The sequence below is a fragment of the Athene noctua genome, chromosome 4 (assembly GCF_965140245.1).
Source record: "Athene noctua chromosome 4, bAthNoc1.hap1.1, whole genome shotgun sequence".
Classification (NCBI taxonomy): Eukaryota; Metazoa; Chordata; class Aves; order Strigiformes; family Strigidae; genus Athene; species Athene noctua.
Window position 1 is genome coordinate 7,510,868 of NC_134040.1, and position 20,473 is coordinate 7,531,340.

At 44.0% G+C, this 20,473-nt stretch overlaps 1 protein-coding gene across 2 annotated transcripts in view; it reads left to right on the forward strand.

Annotated features, from left to right (window-relative positions):
- The window catches only part of FGFRL1 (fibroblast growth factor receptor like 1), a 179,535-nt gene extending 161,231 nt beyond the window's left edge, over positions 1–18,304 (forward strand). For both annotated transcript variants that reach the window (XM_074904346.1, XM_074904345.1), the window contains exons 4-7: positions 3,367–3,447; positions 8,899–9,183; positions 13,176–13,529; positions 16,444–18,304. In XM_074904346.1, the coding sequence (XP_074760447.1) occupies positions 3,367–3,447; positions 8,899–9,183; positions 13,176–13,529; positions 16,444–16,853 (1,130 nt within the window). In that variant the 3' untranslated portion in view covers positions 16,854–18,304. The remainder of the gene's footprint in view (positions 1–3,366; positions 3,448–8,898; positions 9,184–13,175; positions 13,530–16,443) is intronic.
- Positions 18,305–20,473: the final 2,169 nt, after the last annotated feature.

Sequence of the window (20,473 nt, forward strand, 5' to 3'; positions counted from 1 at the left end):
TAACTTTGGGTGAAGCAAGTGGAAGTCCAATCTTGGTGGTATCTGAATTAGATGGGAGTCTTCCATCCTAAGGGTGTTCCTGGGATATCTGTCTCCCACAGTGCTGTTCCACTTTATGTAACAGTAAGCTCTCTTTTGGCTCTCTGAGATCACAGTTCAGAGCTTAAGACACTCACCCGAGGTCCAAGAGGGAAGGTTCAAATCCCTCTCTGAATGCAGCAGAAGAGGAACTTGACCCTGGGTCACTCACATCCCAGGTTAACATGTTTTTGTTTTATCATTGGCTATTCTGCTGCCTCACTGTTTGACTGGCAATTCCTGGGCTTCAGGGAATCTTCCCAAAATGAGTTTCATCCAGTTTCAGGATCTTATGAATCAGCTTTTTTCCTACAGTTCTCAAACGTGAGTTTGTTCAGATACAGTCGTGCTGAAGGTAGGAGCCCAATTCACCGTATATCGCTGCTGTAACATCCCTCACCCAGCGTGCAGCTCTGGGGATGGGAAAGAGTAGTTTTGTTCCACATGAGTTTCTGTGTTTATGACATTTCCCCCGCCTCGAGACTTCTGCTCTGTGTTGTTGTTAACGTTACCGCATTCCTAACAAACGTGAAACAAGTTCCAGTGGATCTAAACCAACATGCCTAAATGCATGCATTTAGTTATTTCAATCTTGCTCCCCTGCCAAATTGTCTATTTCATAGGCTCAGCACAGTGGCATGGATTATCCTGATCTCTTCCCCCCAAAATGATTTTTTCTGGGTTTGGTAGGTTACTCTGCAGGTTTGCGATTTGGCAGGATAACAACCAAAGAAGCATCTTCAAAGGATCAGACAGATTCAGAGCAATTTTACTTACATCAAAAGCTTGGCAGCATGTCAAGAGGTGTTGAGAACGCCAGTCAGTCCTTGTGTGTAGGCAGGGGGAGCACACATGGGCTGACATACTGTAACATGAGGCAGGAGGCAAGGGAGGATATACTGCTCTTTGTACATCAAGCTGAGTAGGATTAAGATATAATTGACAGAACATCACCACTTAAACGTCTTAACCACTTTTAAGATATTCAGCAGTTAACAATGGGCAGGAATCCGATATTTCTGACCACAGTTTTTCTTTCTTCTCCATTACCCAATACATTTTTCTAATTGTGCTAAGAGATTTAATAAGTTCTCTGTCAGAGAGCATCCAAGATTTCATTCGTAGCACTACCGATATTTATGTGAAAAATTGTACAAGTGCCAGAAGATAATCGATTCAGTATTTTGACTGCAAGGAGACAATCTGTCATATGCAAGCCATCGTATATAATGGGTATATTTGTATCCCCTGCATTCGGTTTGCCAAGGTTATAAAAATATATTTGCAAAAGGCAGCACATGGGTTCCTCTCCTCCTCTGTAACACAGGCTGTGGGCCAGCCTCGGTGGAGCCTGGATGGTGCGTTTGCACTCGCTGCACTGCGTGAGAGTTGATGTTTCCTGAGTGTGACTTCATTTCACGCTGCTTCCCTGTGGTTTGGGCTGGGTGCCCCAGGAAAGCCAGGCGAGAGGGACGTGGGAAGGGGCAGTCAGCTGGACTGAGCTGCTGGAGTAAGAGCATGGCACACTGCTGCCCTGAAAGTTTTCTTTTCCCCTCGAAGTGACAGCTGTACATGCCTCCAGGGGAAACTGCGCAGAAGTAACCACAAGGAGAAGAGAAAAATCTGTCAGGGGCGAGGGGGGACAAACCCATATGGCATTGCAGCCTCTCTGCTTAAGGGACAGCGGCAAACCAGAGCAGAGCATGTGTTGGCATAAAGTGCCCCATGCTGAAGAAATGATTTTCCAAAATAGCAGAAATTGGGGTGAGGATGAGGTTAAACACACATTCTTGTCTCACGAAGACTACACACAAGTTTATGCCCTAGATGCTGTTTAAGCACAGCTCAACTTCTAAAACAACTGTAAAGAGCAATTCTACTATTTGTATATTTTCAGGGGGGCATGCTCATCTATAAGATAGATAAGTTTTCTCTACTGCAGTGATTACAGAAAGAAATTTCCTCTCTTTTGCTCATGAGGCCTTTTTCTCATGGGTTTTAGGAGTTGGGCATTTGGAGGGATTAATTCCTTAGGTCAGATGTTTCCACTTCTCTTGCATTTATTTTTTTTACACCTTTGCAGTGCGGTTCCCTATTGAGGTGAACTTTTTCCCAGCCTTCACCTGACCTCTCTCTGAAAACCAAACTTGACACACTTCAGTGCACTTTAGCTAGGATCTGAGTAGCTCTCAATCAAGACTTTCACCTCAAATCCAGCTGCCGTATGGGGCTGTGCCACTTGTAGATCATAGAAGTAGCCTTGGAAGAGCCACACTTCGCTGCACCGTCACCTGTAGTTGCCTAAAGAGCCTCAGGTGGACCCCCCCTCCTGGTGTGATGCATTGCTGTAAGAGGTTGCTCTGAGTTGAGTGCTTGTGCACTAGAAGTCCAGCTGTTACTGGAGGAGGAAAAATCTTCCTATCTGGGCACTGCAGAGGTATGAGGCCACCAGCATCACCTGTGTTGCAAAAGGTGGCTCAGGTCACTCTCCTTCTCCCTTGGCCCTCACAGAGACCTTGTAGGTGGCCATTACACAGGGGCAATTCGAGGTGGGGGCTGCTGGAGAGGTGGGGGTTTCACTTTGTGGTGATTTCTATTTCTCCTAGCAGTACAGGGCACAGAGTTGAGACCTTGATGCTGTTCTGTGGTAGTGGTATAGACAACTAGAGTGACAAGGGACAAAGTGGTATGTGGTTGGTTACAGGTGGATGAGTGATCTTATTTAAAAAAAACCCAACAAACCACAAACAGCTTTTCAATTCAGTATTGCTTTCTCCAGTCATAGCTTTGCATTCAGCATCTCTTGAGGGCTCATTTGGCCCCAGACCTGGTTGCTTTCTTGATTTTTTAATGGAAGCTGAAAAGTGATTTAGTGTTCCTAATTCCACTGCTTGTACTCTGTGTGACTGATCACACAAGTCTTCCCCCACCTCCTAGGTTTAATTACCTGTAATTTTGATTTATATTATTTGCATAGAAAGTACAACAGATTAGCTCCTCCTAGGGCACAGCAACCTGTAAACATAAACAAAGAGGCTTTTGTCAGCTATTAATGGAAATGTTGATTAATCTCCCATTGCTTTGGTAGCCTGCCGAAAAGCTCATAAAGCAGCAGACTAAATTGTTCATTAAACTGGCCAGGCTTTAAGTGCCAGGATATGGATGCCAAATGTATGTTGAGTGTGTTTTAGCTGCATGGTGCCTCCAGGAGGAAATGCAAACTCTTGTTATCGTAGTGCTGTGCTGCAGGAGACCTTCTTAACATCTTCCCTTTCATTTCCCTTGCAGATGATGCCAGCTCAGGAAAGGATAGCCAGGTACCTGAAGGCTCCAATGGAGAATATGAAGATCATTCTGGGAAGCAGTGGGGTAAGGAGCAGCGTATGTTTTTTGTTTTCTTCGGGTCTTGGTTCAGTGCTGTTCACGCGGCACATTTCTCAGTTGCTGAAGGAAGGGAAAGGCAGAGTGACTGAAGTGAGTTTTCCTTACAGATGGTCAAATAATAAACAGAGCGTCAGCTGAACATGTCAGTGTGAATGGATCCCATCCAAGGGTCCTTCTGCAAAATGCAAGCAGTGGTCTGCTCTAGGGCCCCCTGCCATATACCCCAGCATGGTTCTCCCTTGCATTTGTTTTTCTGGGCAGTAACTTTCTTTTGCATGTGTAGCTATTATAGCTTTCATAGACTCTCTATAAAAGGCATATTGACTTTTATAGAAATATTTCCAAAACTTTCAGTGCCAACATAACACTGCTCCCACTGAGGGCAAATGGGAGGTCTGACTTCACTTCAGGAGAATTAACATTAGGCCAAAGCTGAGTATTTTTTAAAATTACCCTCTCTTTTAGACACCTGCATGAACTTCTCTAAGCCCTGGACCGTTCAAGAATAGGATTTTGATGCTGTTGCAGACCTTTGGGGAACTGCTAAAAACTCACTTGGAACAGGTTCTGAATCACTGCAAGACTTGCAGGTCCAAAGACTGGTCCAAGCACTCCTTGAAGAACAATAAGTTGTCAGGCTGATGCCAAACAGCTTTTGGCCATTACTGACAGGAGTGTGATGTGAGTTTATGACCTCAATGGATGAAACACAACAGTTCCATTTTGCTCTTGCAGTACATCCCTCCTTCTAATTTTATAATACAGAGGTGGCTTTGTACCACATTCATGGCCAGGGAGTAACCTTGTAGCAATGGTCGGGGTGGAACCTGTCAAGCTTTCTCCATAGGAGTCTCCACCACTTGAACTGAAGCCAGTTTTCTTCAGGAGCTAGTAAACAAGGGATGTGGTGTTCTGTGGTGTAGTCCAGTCCACACCTGGAGGAGGCAGTGCCATAATAGCTTTGAATTACAGATTCATCTGAGACTGAGCTTGCTCTCAGAGAGAAAGGTAATGTCCACTCGTTCTGGAAAAGGATGACATTTTAGAACTAGAGAAAGGGTGGCTTAGATAAACTACAGGTCAGGAGTCCTTCAGGAGGGACTCAGTAGCTAGCAAGAAAAGTTCCAGTTTTCATTATCCTGTTGGAAATAGGAACAGACATTGAATGCCATGGCAGATGTGTTTCTGGTAGAGCTGGTGGATGGTGGATCAATACAATAACGTTATGAAAAAATATGTAAGCGCTACCAAAATTATTAGGCATTGACAATCTCATCTCAGATTGTGTCTTACTCTGTGTTGCCCTGGCTCAGTCCTTCTTTGTGCTGCAGTGTTCCTACACTTCTGCTTTTTACCCTTTCCTTCCTTCCTGTCTCCTCTCCCCAAGCAGGGAAATGGCTGGGGCAGGCCAAGCACATACCCAAGCCCTTTCCATCCAGCAGTGTTCACCAGCAAATTACTGGTGTGAGCTGATGTACAGGAAGGGTCAGTGTGTGTCTGCAGGTTTCTGTAGGATAATGGGTGAGTGAGAAATTTGTGTTTGCAGAGTCCTGGGCCTTAGAGAAGTGGGAGAGGAGAAGGCTGGTTAAGAAAAAGCTCCACTTCTGCTTTCTGGCTACCATCATGGAGTGGTATTGCTGGGGAGAAGTCCTACCCCCATCAAGAGGAGAGAGCTGATGTGGGGAAAGATAAATACCCTCACCCATGTCTTCACACAACTGACTGAGCTCTCATCCAAAAGACTTGAAAGTATTTCAGTACTTAGTCATATCATGACACTTTTTTGTATAAGTATCATGAAAGCTTGAAGTGGTACTGATGGTCATTATGTGGAGGCAATTGTGGCAGATCACAGCAGACTATGTGTTTTAGCTAACCATCTCAGTTTGTATAAGCAAAGTCTCATAGGAGCCTCTGGGACAAATCCATGCACCTCGAGGTGTCCCACAGGGAGACGAAACTGCTAAACTCCTTCCCATGTCTTTTTGCCAACAGCCTTCTGTTTCATTTAATTTTCATTAGCCTGAATAAATCATGGTAAACAGCATTTCAGCAAGGAACCCATACACAACACTGTCTCTTTGTCCCCATCCACTTGTGTTTTCCCTTGCTCTTGTGTGTGGCATAATTTATACTGTACAAATGTGTGGTTCATGTTTATGAAGCAAACGCCAAGTGATGTGGAGGAGAATAAGCATGTGAAGTATAAATAACACAGAGGCACTTTGTAATGGCCTTCTCTGGCACTCCAACAAGCAAAACTTTTGTAAATGGTACAGATTTGGGGACAGACATTTACTAGCATCAACTCAAAAGAGACTTTTTCTGCCTCTCACACTGCTGCTTCTCCTTCTTTCTCCTTTGTGTTTGCTGGGTTTCTTTTTCTCTCTCACTTATGTGTGTGTGTGTCTCTCTTTCTCCTTTTTTGTTAACTGGCTTTTCTAAACTTGTCCAACTCAGGCTTTTGTCAAGGAAACATTCAGGACTGTGTAAATGGGATCTGGTTTCAGCATCTTGCACACAGCCTGGAGTAGCTTTTGAGACCACATAATCACTTAACCTTCTTTAAACAGAAGAAAAAAGAAAGACAGAAAGAGCCAAAGAAGTTTAGTTTTACCTGTAGTTTGGTATGCATCTTGGCAACAATGTACAAGGAGTGAATGCAAAACTCCAGACAGATTCATGGAAGTCGCAGTGGAAGGAAAACCAGATATATTATAGGCCTGCTTTTTTGGGAGGAAAGACAGTTCTGAACTATTACTGTGGAAGCAGGGAAGAGGTAAGGGAAGGTGAGAGCTTAGTCACTCACTTGACTCTTCACTCTGTATGGGCAGTGTGACTGCCCTGTCTCCAACCTACTCTTTGATGTGTTAGTCCCAGCCCAGGAATCCCATCTGGCAAGGATCTACCCCTACCCAGACCTGCAGTTCCTCATCTCAGAGTAAATCCCTGCCATATTAGAGGATAACTGTTTAGACCCAGTTACTCAATTTCCACAATGACAGCCCTTATCAGCACGTTTCAATCGGCTCAGATTTAAACTTCAGCATGTCATTGCTCCCAACGTGCAGCTCTGACAGGGTTAATTATCTGTCTAGGAGGGTGATTGTTTTTGCTGGGAGGGGGCCTCCTCTCGCAACAGACCCCCAAGGGAATACCCAGCAATTTACACACCATGACCTGTGGAGTGGGTTAGTATGTCACACTTACTGCTCAGCTGTCACGGCAAAGACTTTCAGTGCCAGAGTTGCTCCAGTTCATTAGATTACACATGAAAGCCTCTGTATGGAGAGTAAAGCATTTCTGAGCAAGAGTTTGAAATAACATGAAATGGCTGGGACCCAAAATGACAGTCAAGAGGGGCAAGAGAAGACTGAGGGGGCAGATGGTTTCCCCTGCAGCAAAGGATTCTGAAGAGAGGCGTATGCCAAAGGGTGTCTTCTTCCAAGAGAGAGGGATGTTGGGCAAGGCTGCAGGGAGGGGAGGACTGAGGGATACATTCGCAGACCTCATAGAGCAATGGCTGGTGTTCTCCAGGGCCTGGAGAGAGGAAACTGCAGACCAGCCTCCTCCATCCACCAAAATTCTGCTATAATGCACATCCCAGGGCTTCTGGTCCTCAGCCCTGAGCAGCAGAGCTGGCTCTCAAGTAGAGAGTCCCACCATGCTATCCTGTAGCTAACTTCCCTGATACCTGAAGTACAACATTTTCAGCTTGCTTTGGTGTATTATATGCTACTGAGGTTGTGGCTTTACAGTTTCCATTGGTGAAGGCCAGTAGCTGATGGGCATAATTCAACCCAATGTGCCACAGAGCAGGGCACTCATTATCTATTTCTCTTATGTCCCAAGAAAAGGATTAAGGAAGGGTTTACCAAGGGAGTGCAAAAATGTATGGTGACTGCCCTTTAGGGCTGAAGAGTAAGATCATGGTAAGCAAGAAATAGGGTTCAAAAACAGAAGGAGAAACCTGTTGTGCAAATGCTGAATGGACTCGAAGGAGAAACTGGCTTTGCCAAAATAAAAAAAAAGGCAGGTGAATTTGGCAGGAGTATTTTGGATGTAGGGGGAGAGTGCCAAGTGGGAGTCATAAGTGGTGTTGAGCTCAGCAGGAGACTGCAGTTAGAAGTGCCTCTGGACAGACGTTGCATAACTGAAGTAGCTGTAAGGAATTTGTAATTTCTTTTGAATTCTTCATTACAGGATACTAGTAGACAAGCTGTTGCCTTGCAAGAGATCATGTTCTATTGTTTCAACTGTTGTAAAAGTTTTTGCAAAGTTCTTTTTCTTCCTATTGATTAGTCAGACTAACTCATGACTGTACAGGAAAACTCTCTGCAATGTCAGTAAAGCTACTAGGGTGTAAAGGTGCCACCTCTTTTCCATCTGGAATTTTGGCATAATCTGAATTAAAGGTAGGTGCAGCTGGGGGTATAAATTTCAGATTTTGTCAGGTTAGGACCTTGTATTTCTCCAGTGTTATTGTCATTACTGTTATAAATATTGGTGATTTCCTTGCTAATACAAGGTGACTATTTTAACCCATGATTCTGTGGATGATAGATTTTGTCAGGTTAGGACCTTGTATTTCTCTAGTGTTATTGTCATTACTGTTATAAATATTGGTGATTTCCTTGCTAATACAAGGTGACTATTTTAACCCGTGATTCTGCCCACCAGCAGCTATTGCTTCAGCTTCTCCATTTTTGGGATGGACTGGGATGGGGTATCTTCTAATAACAAACTCAAGGGTTTTTTATTGAGGCTTTCCATTTGTTTGTTTGCTTCTTTGGGCATTTCAGTATGAATGCTTCATAAATCAATGTTAAATGAATTGCATACATTTAAGTCAGATCAATGTACGAAAGTCTGACACTTCTAAGGCTTTCCTACATATTGAAAAGATGTTGACTCTTTTTAAGTCCCATTAAAGCCAGTGAGAACTAAGGGGCAAAACATCTTTAGAAAATGAAGCTTCAAGTGACCAGCAAAAGATTGAGAAAATAGTCTGACAGGAATCTGAAGTTTTTCCTTTGGTCTTGGCTAAGGGCTTGCATCTGTGGCATGGAATATGGTAACAATTATAATGTGATTATGGGGCCACATTTTGCCTTCAGCTGCAATAGCATGATTTTGTTATTATTTTGTGAGATGGTCTGACGCAGTTGCCTTACGGACACTGAAACATTCCAGGGTTTGCCTATGCAGAGGGCTAATACGGTGGCCACAGAAGACCAGTAAAGATTCAAATGCATCAGGGTGTAGGTTGTCTCCTTTCTGAGGAAATCAGTTTGAGCTTATATGAGAGAGAATGTTACATGGTATGTATGGGACTGCTGGGTGCCTCTGCATCAAATCTGACCATGACACTTGACAGCAGTATCCTTCTTTGCATGCCCTTTGCTCAACACAGCCAATTTTTCATGCCTTTTTCAGCCCGGCCCAGGTTCACGCAGCCTGCCAAGATGAGACGCAGAGTGATTGCCCGTCCTGTTGGCAGCTCCATCCGCCTGAAGTGTGTGGCCAGCGGGAACCCACGGCCTGACATTACATGGCTGAAGGACAATAAGCCCCTCACGCCCCAAGAGATTGGGGAGAACAAGAAGAAGAAGTGGACGCTGAACCTGAAGAACCTGAAGCCAGAAGACAGTGGGAAATACACCTGCCGAGTATTTAACAAAGTTGGAGAAATCAATGCAACATACAAAGTTGAAGTAATCCGTAAGTGCAGCCTCTGGGGTGGAAAGGCAAAGAGGGAGATTTGAGATTTGGCTGGCTGAGTAAGGGGACCATGACGGCAAGTGTGCAGTGCTGATAGCTGGACACAGAAATGTGGAGGTATTAAAAAACATCATCAGAGACAGAGAAAACATTACTGAAACTCTAAAATAAAGCTAACACCTGGGCAAGACAGGTAATAACAATACAATTTAGTAGCTGGAATGAGGAGGGATACTTGGGAAACAGTCATCTCTAAGGGCACCTGCATGGTAAAAGTTCAGCATTACCCAGTTCAGTCTTACACTACCAAGAGACTCATGTCAAGGACAGACTGAGAACTCACTGATAAAGCCCTTTCATGTATCATAGAAGAGGGGTGGGAATACTTAGGATAGCCCAGATTACTCTATTAGAGTGGTAATAAGGTCAAAGCAATGAATTTAAAATTTAGTCTAGATAGCTGTAATAGGAAGCCCACTTCATTAGAGAAGACTCCCAAGGGAATTAGCAGAAATCTTACAACTAGAGTGATTTAACCAGACAAGGCTTTAGGACCAGATTTTAAAAAAAACCAGCATTTGGCCATCTGAAGGTTCAGGTGGGTACGAATGAGATACTAAAAAAAAAAATAAAATCCCACTAGGGTCCTGTCTGTATCTTTAGATGTCTACATAGCTTTCAAGATTCAACCCTTAGAAGATGAGCTGTGAGGGATTACCCTGCATTGTGTTGGGATAGAGTAAATTGCTCTTCTTACTATCTAGCTATTCTGATTCTTGATCTCTAATCTTCTGTTTCTCCTATTATTACTGAAGATAATTATACTCAAATCCTACCTAAGTCTACCAGAGAAGATACCTTATTCTTAAATCATTGTGCAATTGTCTATGACATCATCATAAGTTGTCATGGAAATGATTATAGAGCAGCCAACTCAAGAAAGCGAAGATGAGCTGGGTGGAAGGCAGATTGACTAGCCTTCATTAATGAGGAGCAGGGGCACGGAGGGCTATTTCCAGCCACATGGAAAGCATGTTGTTTGTCTGTCTGTGCATACATTTTAGCATGAGAAAGTTTATCCCAGTGTGAAAGATTGTTCTTAAAGGTAAAAATCTGTTCTCTGATAAGTCCTTTTTCTAGAATCACAGGAATTAAAAGCACATGTGGGGAGCTCTGTTGGGCTCCGAAGGCACAAACCTGCCGGACATCTGGGATTGATAAAGATGCAGCTGTGTGGAGACAGTAAAAACATGTGTTTACACTAAAACCAGGAGCAGAGACAGGGAAATGAATCAAGCCCCATCCTAATGGCAGCTGTGGCATTTTCACTTCATCAAAACCAGACAGCACCAGGAACAAACCCCTTTCTGTGTCCCTGTTTATCTTGGTTTTTATCAACTTAAAGATGTATGTAACTTTTGTTTGCATTAGCTTTTGCTGGCTAGGAGTGAAAACAGTAACCAAAGCTGGAACCAGAGTCAAGGAGATAAGGGCATTAAGCAGTTTTCAGACATCTTTCTATTTTTAACATCATTCTGTGGAGCATTACAGGTTTTATTCAATTTCCTCTTCCCCCCCCGCCCCCCCCACCCGAGCCTCCACTCCTAAGTCCTGCTTATCTGTGTCTCAGTCTCCCCAGCTGTGATTCCTGCTTGTAGTCCCAAGGCAAAGCCTATAGAGACCACTGTGGTATTTTTGTTTCCCAAGCACATCTTTAGAGCCCTCATTATTGAAAGTATCCCGAGTTTTTGAAAGAAGGTCCATTGTTCCTTCCTCTCACCCCAAAGCCAGTGCTGGTGGGAGCTGTCTTGTTACATGCTCAATCCAACAGTGTTTGCTGTCAAAAGCAGTTGATGATTGCCAGCAGTTACCACCCACTGTGATACCATAATTTCTCTCTGTGCCTAGGATAGCGGTTTGCAGTACCTTCTTGTCTGGAAACTGTGACTGATTCCTCTGATGCTAGCACTCAAAAAGTCCAAACATTCCTCAGAATGAGGGATATATTTTTCCTTTGACTTTATGTGGTGTTGACATAACCTAAGGCTTATGATCATGCTGGAAAGGATGGTCTTGTGAACTTCTTGTGTTTGATTTCCTTTCCTACCATCTTGTTTCCTTTATCAGCTGAGACTTGAGGCAAAAATAATTGTGAGAAAGGAAGGATTGTGTTATTGACTAGAAAACCAAAAGCCTTCTGAACTTTTCTCCACAAAAATTTGTTCCGTAGCGAGCATGGGGACAATTAGACTGAAGAAAAAGCAGGGAGGTGGGGATGAAGTGAAGATCTTCCTCTCCACTACTTCCTTGGTAGTGCCTGTGGTCTCAGCTCCCCCAGCAGTGGATGACATGGCATGGGATGGCTTTCAGTAGAATTTGATCCCCATGGGCAGTAAACAGGCCCACCAACAAAGATGACAGATATCTCCTGAAGGACTTCCAGACAAAAGATGAGCCAATATCCATAGCCTGCCATTAGTCTGTGAAAGAAGAGGCCTTTTCCCATCCAATTTTGTCTGTCCTTAGGGAACATTTAGGAAGACCAAAAGCAGAAGGAACATGTCTTATCCCCACCCCTCACTAGTGGTAGCCACAGTGGTTCTCAACAGATATGTACTTGTAAATGATGAAAAACTGAGGTTGTGCCTGAGAATGCGTAAAGTTCTGTCGTATTCACCTGTAAATTGCACCCTACCAGACATGGTGGTAAGACACACAGCATCACAGGATCACAGAATGGCTGAGGTTGAAAGGGACCTCAGGAGGTCATCTGGTCCAACCCCACAGGCTCAAGCAGAGTCACCTAGATCCAGTTGCTCAGGACCATGTCCAGACAGCTTTTGAATATCACCAAGGATGGGGATGCCCCAAGCTCTCTGGGCAACCTGTGCCACTGTTTGATCACTCTCAGAGTAAAAATGTGTTTCCTGATGTTTAGAAGGCTCCTCCTGTTTCAGTTTTTGCCCATTGCCTCCGATCCTGCCAGTGGGCACCGCTGAAGAAAGTCTGGCTTCATCTTCTTTACACACTCCCTTCAGATATTTATAAACATTGGAAAGACATCATCAGGGTAAATATCAAGCAAAAATTTACAGTGAAATAATCCACATTCGTGTTCAGACCTGTACTATTGCCCAAATTTAATCCTGAAATGGGTTTTGGCCTTTCTGGCTGGTATCAGGCCACTTATCTTCCTCTAGTCAAGACTCAAGAAAGATCACTGCAGCCTCTGATCCTGTAGGTCAAGATACATCATTAAGATCCCATTATTCTGGGAAATGGTCCCTGAGACTTGGGGATAAGTGGGAGAACAATATATACTGACCCCTTTTGTCATCTCATGCCTGCAGCATACAGCAAGGGAATGGGGAAATTCAGCAGTCCAGACTGGATTTATAATACTTGCCAAGGAGCAGAAAGGCCAAGTCTGACCTGTGTGGTGTCAAGTAATACCACCAAAAAATGGGTACCCAAATATAAATGCTTCACAAATGACCAGAGAGATCAAGAGAGATCAGAAAGACAGCAAAGACAGAAAAAACTTCTATACAAGATTCTTAGGACACTGTTTGCTTAGCAGTTAGGAGGGTTGTTCCATGTATGGAAGAGAAGGCTGAAGAAAATCTTCCAAAATATAAGACCTAAGAGGGAGAAAAATCTTTTATCCAGGTCTGATGGAGATAGAGTAAGTAACTTTCTTGTTAGAAACAGGAAGATTCATGTTTAGCACGAGGAAAAACTTGCTAAGCATGAGACAATGGAGGAGCTGTCTGGAGAGTCTGGAGAGCATCTACCATGGGAGACTTTGTCAGAGGCTGGGCAAATTTATATCAGGAGAGTTTTGCAGAAATCTCAGCCTGCCTTGGGTCAGGGAGTTGGACTAGACAATTATTCTGCATCCCTCCTACGCCTTTTTCCTGTGTTTCTGCAATCACAAGTTAATGAGATTGGTAAACACCTTTTTCCATGGAGCTCCCTGTGTTTTTGTGCAGAGAGGACGAGGTCCAAGCCCATCCTCACAGGGACACATCCCGTCAACACAACAGTAGACTATGGTGGGACCACATCCTTCCAATGCAAAGTCCGCAGCGACGTCAAACCCGTCATCCAGTGGCTGAAAAGGGTGGAGTACGGCACAGAGAGCAAGTACAACTCAACCATCGATGTTGGGGGACAGAAGTTTGTTGTGCTGCCCACGGGGGAGGTCTGGTCTCGTCCTGATGGTTCCTACCTGAACAAACTGATGATTACTCGAGCCAAGGAAGAGGATGCAGGGATGTACATTTGCCTAGGGGCAAACACCATGGGATACAGCTTTCGCAGCGCTTTTCTCACAGTCCTGCCAGGTGAGTTATGCCTTTTTTGCCCCTATCTGAACCAATAGTCTGCATCATGGTATTTATTAATACAGCTACTGATGCCCATTGGGCTCCATGGCCCTCTGTGCTGATTTAGACTACCCCAGTTCTGATAAGAATGAATGAGGGACTAAATCAACCGTGATTTAAATCAGCCCCTGCTGAAATCCTCTTGATGATGTTTCCTTTTCTCCCTTCACGGAGAATAATGATTCCAGCAAGGTGAAATAAAATGAATCACCTGCTCCTGTAGGGAAGAGGATATGGGAAAGGATACTGCAGTTGCAGACACTACATCACTTCAGTGATAGGGTGCAGAACGTGAGAGGGGAACTGAACAGCAGCACAGTTTGCAACCCCATTCCCTTACATTTCTTCTTTCTCTTGCTCTTATATTGCTTTTACTGGTATAAGGAAACAGTGATACAGGCCCATAAAATGAGAGAAGAATAAGAACTGTCCTGGCCACAAGGAAAGGAAAAGAATGAGTGTGAAAGAGAGAATGATTTATTAGTTAAATTCTTACCCAGTGATCCCCTAGGGACCAAACTCACAGCTGCTTCCTTCTCTCCCCAGGCCTCAGAGCTGGTGAGCACATCCAACCGAGGCTGTATCGAGTGTGTTTGAGGCACACTGTCCTGCTTTGTCATTTATTCCTTTGCATCCTGACTGTACAGTTCTGCCCTGAGAAATACTTTTTATTGAAAAGAGCATTTCTTTCTGCCTCATCTTGGTGTGTAAATCTACCTTCAGATCCACCAGTTTTATAACAGAAATCAATCTTACTTCTTTTTCTTCCCTTTATCACCACAAGGCCAACACAGCTAAGAGTGTACAGGAGCTGGAGCCAACATCAGATCATTTTAGCTGTCAGGTCTAATGAAGTGTCTCTAAGACACCAGTGAGGGAGAGATATCGTTAACTCTCCCAGGCTGTTAGGACTGGTTTTCTGTGTAGGTAGTGGGGTAAATGCTCATGAGTGCTGTAACTAAGGCAGCATGGCTTCTTCTGCTCACTGAGCCCAAAGCTCTGTGTCTCAGCAGCCATCAAGCCACTAGCTTGAATTTAGATACTGGCAGCGGGTTGACAAGTAAGAGAATGGTGTCTTCTTCTGCATCACTTAGATTCAGGGCTAAACTCCAACTAGAAAGCCTGTCAGTCCCAAGGAAAAGGCAGCGTGGGTGGTATATAACTCAAAGCCTCTGGGAGCTTTTGAACTATGAGAGTCTGATCCAGCTCCCACTGAAATCAGTGGGAGACTTTCCATTGATTTAAATGGGACTATAATGAGTCCTCATACCAGAACCAGAGCCTGCAGGCCTGTAGTTATTAGCAGTGACAGAGAAGGAGAACCCAGCTTGCCCTCAGAGGCAAAGATGTGGTTGCAAGGCCATGAGTTAGAAAAACACCGTTTTGCTTCTAAATCTACCAGATTTGACATAGACAGATCTGAAGAACAGCATGGATGAATATCAAAACACTCTTGTTTCAGCCCAGCAGAGGACTTCTGCCAACCACCATGAAGACTGTTGTTTTCATGGTGAGCTGATGGGTCAGTTCTCTGATCTTATCTTGCTTTGAGCAGGAGGCTGGACCAGATGACCTCCAGACTCCCAGCCTAAATTATTCTGTAATTTCCAGTGTCAGTGAATCAAATTTTTGTCTATTGAGGTCAACAGTATAGGTCCTTCTGACTTCAAAGAGACCACATGGTATATATTTAATATTTCAAACTAGCTCTAGGTTTATTTGTCAAGGAGAGAAAAAGACATTAGTATCTTAAAGAAGTTTGGCTTGAAAGTTAAGTGACATATGTTTGAGTATAACACACTGGGCAATTTGGATAGCCTGTGGTTTTCAAAGTTTGTTGAGTGTCTCCCTGCAAGCTGAATTCTGTGCCTAGGTATTTTTCAGGGCTTTGGAAATCCCAGCTAGCAGCTATCTAGATGGGGATTTTGATACCTAGGATCCTACCCCAGGGCTCCTTTTGGGTCTATAAATCAAGAGATCAGGCTGAGAAATCGGAGTGGTGACTCAGGGATGTACAGGCAGCCAACAGCAGAGAGGGGAAGGGGAGGTAGGTGTGAAAGATGCTGTCTGAAGCATCTTATCTCCTCCAGTAGCTGAATTTGCTGCCCCTGGAAAGCCAGCAGGATCTCCAAAGATACTGGTGGAGATAGAGCCCAATTGGCCTAGGGAGCTGAACACTCACGTTAATGTGAACTTTCAGTTCTCCATGGCTTGGGCACCAAGGAGAGGACACCAGCTCACCTCTGTTTTTCCCATCCTTCAGACTTTCTCCCAGCCACACAAGCAACTCAAGACAACCCCTCCAAAAAACCATCCCATTCATGCTGCCTGTCATGGCGGAGCACTGCTGAGTAGCTCCAGTATTGCTAGACAGGAATACTAAAGAGTGTCTAAAGCCCACACAGACACGGCTACACCTGGCAGAGGCGAGCGGGCAACATGCCATGGCTCTGCATAACTTGATTGTGCCTCCTGGGCTGCTGACACGGAGGTATTACTGACACGTCCCGTGTCGTGTCCTCCAATCTAGGCAATGAAGCCCACTGCATCGCAGAGTGAGGGTGTTAGGAAACTCTCAGGTTGGCCCTACTGCATCTATTAAAGCTTGGATAAGAAAGTTAAAAAAATCCCCCAAAGACTCCCCTCCCGACCCCTAAACTGGAGAAAATGAGTTGCTTCTCCTTCCAGGAGCACTGAAAAGCAAAGCAGTTACCAAACATCATGTGCTGGCTTGATTTCTCCCTTGTTACTTGGTCTGGCAGGGTTGCCAGACAGCCTGTACAAAAGCCAGCCCAAGTGTGACATCTGTTTTGAATCCACTTTGCCTGCATTTAATTAACTCTTTCTGTCTCTCTCCTGCCGTAATGTCCAGATCCCAAGCCTCCGAGTGCACCTGTGCCCCCTTCCTCGGCCAGCAGCCTGCCCTGGCCCGTGATCATCGGCATCCCTGCCGGAGCTGTGTTCATCTTTGGGACGATCCTCTTGTGGCTTTGCCAGACCAAAAAGAAACCCTGCTCCCCTCCAGCTGCTGCCCCCGTGCACCGGCCGCAGCCCCGGGACAGGATCTGCGTCTCCCAAGTCCCCGACAAAGACTGCATCTCCTCCATAAACTATGAGGAATATGTCGCTCAGCAGCAGCATTTACTGTCCCAAGGGCCTGCACTCGCCCCGGCCATGGCATCCAAAATGTACCCAAAGATTTACACAGACATCCACACCCACACCCACTCACACGTGGAAGGCAAAGTCCATCAGCACCAGCACATTCAGTACCAGTGCTAAGAGGGCAGCCGTGTACAGTAGCTCGTTTGGGCTTTTCCTTGTGGTACCTCAGAAGAGACTGCTCCAAGTCAGCTCACACTGCCAGCAACAGGCAAAGCAGACAGAAAAGATTATATATATAATTTTAAATATATATATACATATATATATATAATTGTATATGCGTGTGTGTATGTGTGTATATATATATGTGTATATATCTATATCTATCTATATAAATATATATATAATAGAGAAAGACAGAGAGAGAAAAGAGATTTTTTTTTTTTTTTTTTAATTATTGCAATCAGGATGTAGCCAAGGAATAATGAAGGAACTCCAAATCTCAGCAGAGAGGCAGCCATCTCCAACAGCAGAGCCTTCCCGGAGTTTTTAATCAAGGTGTCAACAAGTGAGACAGACCACAGGGATGTGAACCACCACCTCCTTCCTTGTGTTGCTAAAAACGAGCAAGAGCAAGAGGTGGCTGTGGTGCTTTTCTGGATAAGCACTGCTGTTCCTGTGCCTGCTGCACATCACTTGTTTTGGTGGGAAGCCCCCAGACCTGTCCTGCTCTGAGTGACTCGAGCTCTAAAGTACCTGAGGTTTAGTGCCAAAGCACCAGGAGACATAACCAATTCACTGCTTCCAGGGGAAAAAACAAAACAAAACAAAACAACACAAGAAGGTCTGGAAAAGTAATTTCTATTCACAACGTGAAATGCCGAATGCTTCTCAATCGTGGTCATTTTATCTGAAATGCAAACTGAGCTGGTTGGTTCGATTTCGGGAAGGTGAAGGCATCGTGTTGTGTTTCCCATGGGGTGTTCTGCAGATCAAACCGCAAGTGCTCCAATCCCCCAGTCGTAGGACTCAGTGTCATTGCCAGGTAAAAGGAAAGAAGGAAAGAGGAACATTGTACAGACCATCTTTATATTTATATTTAAGAAATAATAATAATAAATAATAATAATAATTGAACTGCTGATGGTGAAGAAAGCAAAGCACGCTGTCCTTCTCTAATGGCTCACAGTGACAAGCTACTGGATTTTCTACATCAATGCAAAATACATGAAAGCATTAGAAAAAAGAGTAAGAAACAAAGAGAATGAATTAATAGTCTTGTAGGAAAAAATGCATTTGAGAAATAATTCACGTAGGTTGTGTGTGGTTGTCCCCTTCCCTCAGATAACATTTTGGAAATGATACAACTTAATTGCAGTTCAAACAGTAAAAACAGAAAGAAGAGAAAATAAATAAGGACCATATTAAATACCTATATGGACTGGAAATTAATCCAATTGCAAATATAAAACCTTTGTAATTCTATATAGAGTTTAAACAGAAGTCATGTATATTTAATTTATTTTGTTAAACAAGAAAAAAATGTATGATATTTTCCTTGAAACAGGCATTTCTATACCTATTTTTGATCAAAGAAAATAAAGAAATTTTTTTTCAGGTTCTATAGATGCCATGCTCAGAATACACTTAATGTAGGATGTGACCAACTGTATTTCTCCTAAGGTGGAGGTCATCTGTCTCTATGCCTTTTTACGCTAGCCACATGTAATCTCCTAACATCATCCCAGGTACCGCTGGTGCCATCCTTTCCATCACAAACTGACCTTTTCCACTGTTTATGTTCTGGCTGTGGTCAGATCATGTCTCATGGACCCCTTGTCATCTTCAGTAGAAGAGTTCTCTGCTCACAGGGGAATATGTTTCACTATGCCTTTTTTTTTTTTTTTTGGGGTGGGGCGGGGAGGGAGGGAGGAGATTACATTTGCTTTTTAAGCACAAACCTGCAGTGGATTTTCTTTTTAAAAGAAAATTTTGTAAAACAAAACATAATAATTTGTGAGCCTGTAAAATGAACTTCGGCCTCAGGGTGCTTGGGAGGGGAAAATATGAAATGTAGGTGAAACACTTAATTTGTAAATGCAGCTGCTGAAGGAGTCAGCGGAGGGTGAGTTGGGTGCAGTAAGAGCATGGGGGGAGCTGCTCCCCTCCAGAAGGGCTTTGTTCTGCTGCATGCCACGGAGAGACACCCAACCCTTTGGTGGCCAAAATTTTCATTTGAGAAGGCAGGTTTAGCAATGCTGCAGCTGTTTGCTCTTCACTTGAGTTTCGCTTACAGTTTGCTGGCAAAAAAAAAAAAAAACCAAACCAAATCTGACAACTTGAAACATGCCAATTTTTAAGTTTGAAATTACTTCCTTCTCAAGTCTGTTCCACAAAAGAGATCTTCAAGAAACCAGCTGCTCCATTTAAAAGTTAAACACTTCATTTAACCTGAAACAAAACAGTGCTTTTCTCTGACGGTTTGTGAAGGTATTTGCTCTGGGTTGACCTGCAGTGATTTTTCTGCTGGTTTGTTTGAATCACCAGGAAACCAAACAGTTACCTGTTTGCTCAGCCGCAGCGCTGTGAGATGGGGCCCCGATTCAGTGAAACACGTAAGCTCCCACTTTCCTTCATCAACACATACTGCTCCAAAAAGCCCCTTTTTTGTCTTAGCCACCTGGAGCATCTGGAGCATTGGCTCCATCCCTGCCCACTGTGCCAGTGCTGGCTGGACCCATATGATAACCCTGGGGAAGGGAGAAGGGGAAGGAGGATGAGGAGGAGGAAGTAGAAGAGAGAGACCTTTCTACTTGTGCTGAGTTACCAACTGGCACTGTTGCAATACAGCACTGCACAGCACACTCTTCTGCTTTCCTGTATGCTGTAGTAGGAAATCCGTGTTGCAACCTCTAGAGGAAGACCATCTTTCACGATGGTCTTCCTCTAGAGATTATAATAAAGCAACTCATTGCTGATTTTTTTCCTTTTTTTTTTTTTTTTTTTTTTTTCCAGCAGGAGGGTTCAGTTACATTTTGTTAACACAAATTTATGAAGTCCATAAAAGCTAAATTCGGATCATGAGTATCTCTGTATGCATCCTCTCACCTTCAGGAAGACTTAAATGTGAGCAGAGGGCTCTATTTGGATACAAGGCATGATTTAGGTAGAAGTTCTTAATGGCTGTAGTCTCTTGAGTCATTTCATTCAAAAAAACTAAAAAGCCTTTATACATTGAGTGCATCACCTTTACTTTGAGAAGGCAGTAAGTGGATGTTTCTGTGAGAGATACTAAGGGCTGCATCTCATATCTCATGCCTGCACTCTGCACTGTAGTACATCGCAATCTACCACACATTCCATCAGCAGTAGGGGCATGGCAGAGGGCAGAATTAATTCATCTGTAAGCCTGTGGCCCTTCCCTGCTCTCTGTGCCACTGCTGCAACAAGAGGATGCTTCTACACACACTCTGTTAGCAGCTTCAAAGGTGGATGTGAACACTGGGTTTGTATGGTTCAGCTCTAAGCAAACCCTACGAGACTGTCTTGTGGCACTTTTCCTAATGGCAGCTATAACACCGACCCTCAGAGAGAGGGCTAGTGGATTAAAATAAGCAGTCCTGCATTTCCCATACAGCACAGTCTTCCACTCTTGAGTGTAACGCTCCCCACCAGTGCCTTCTCCCCTTTGTGATCCAGCTCTGTAGTGTTGTATCATGCAGTCAAAAAGTTTACATATTGCCGGATGGCTCAAGCAAGAGCGGCTTCTTCCTGCCCTTTAAAGCTCCTGCCTTTAG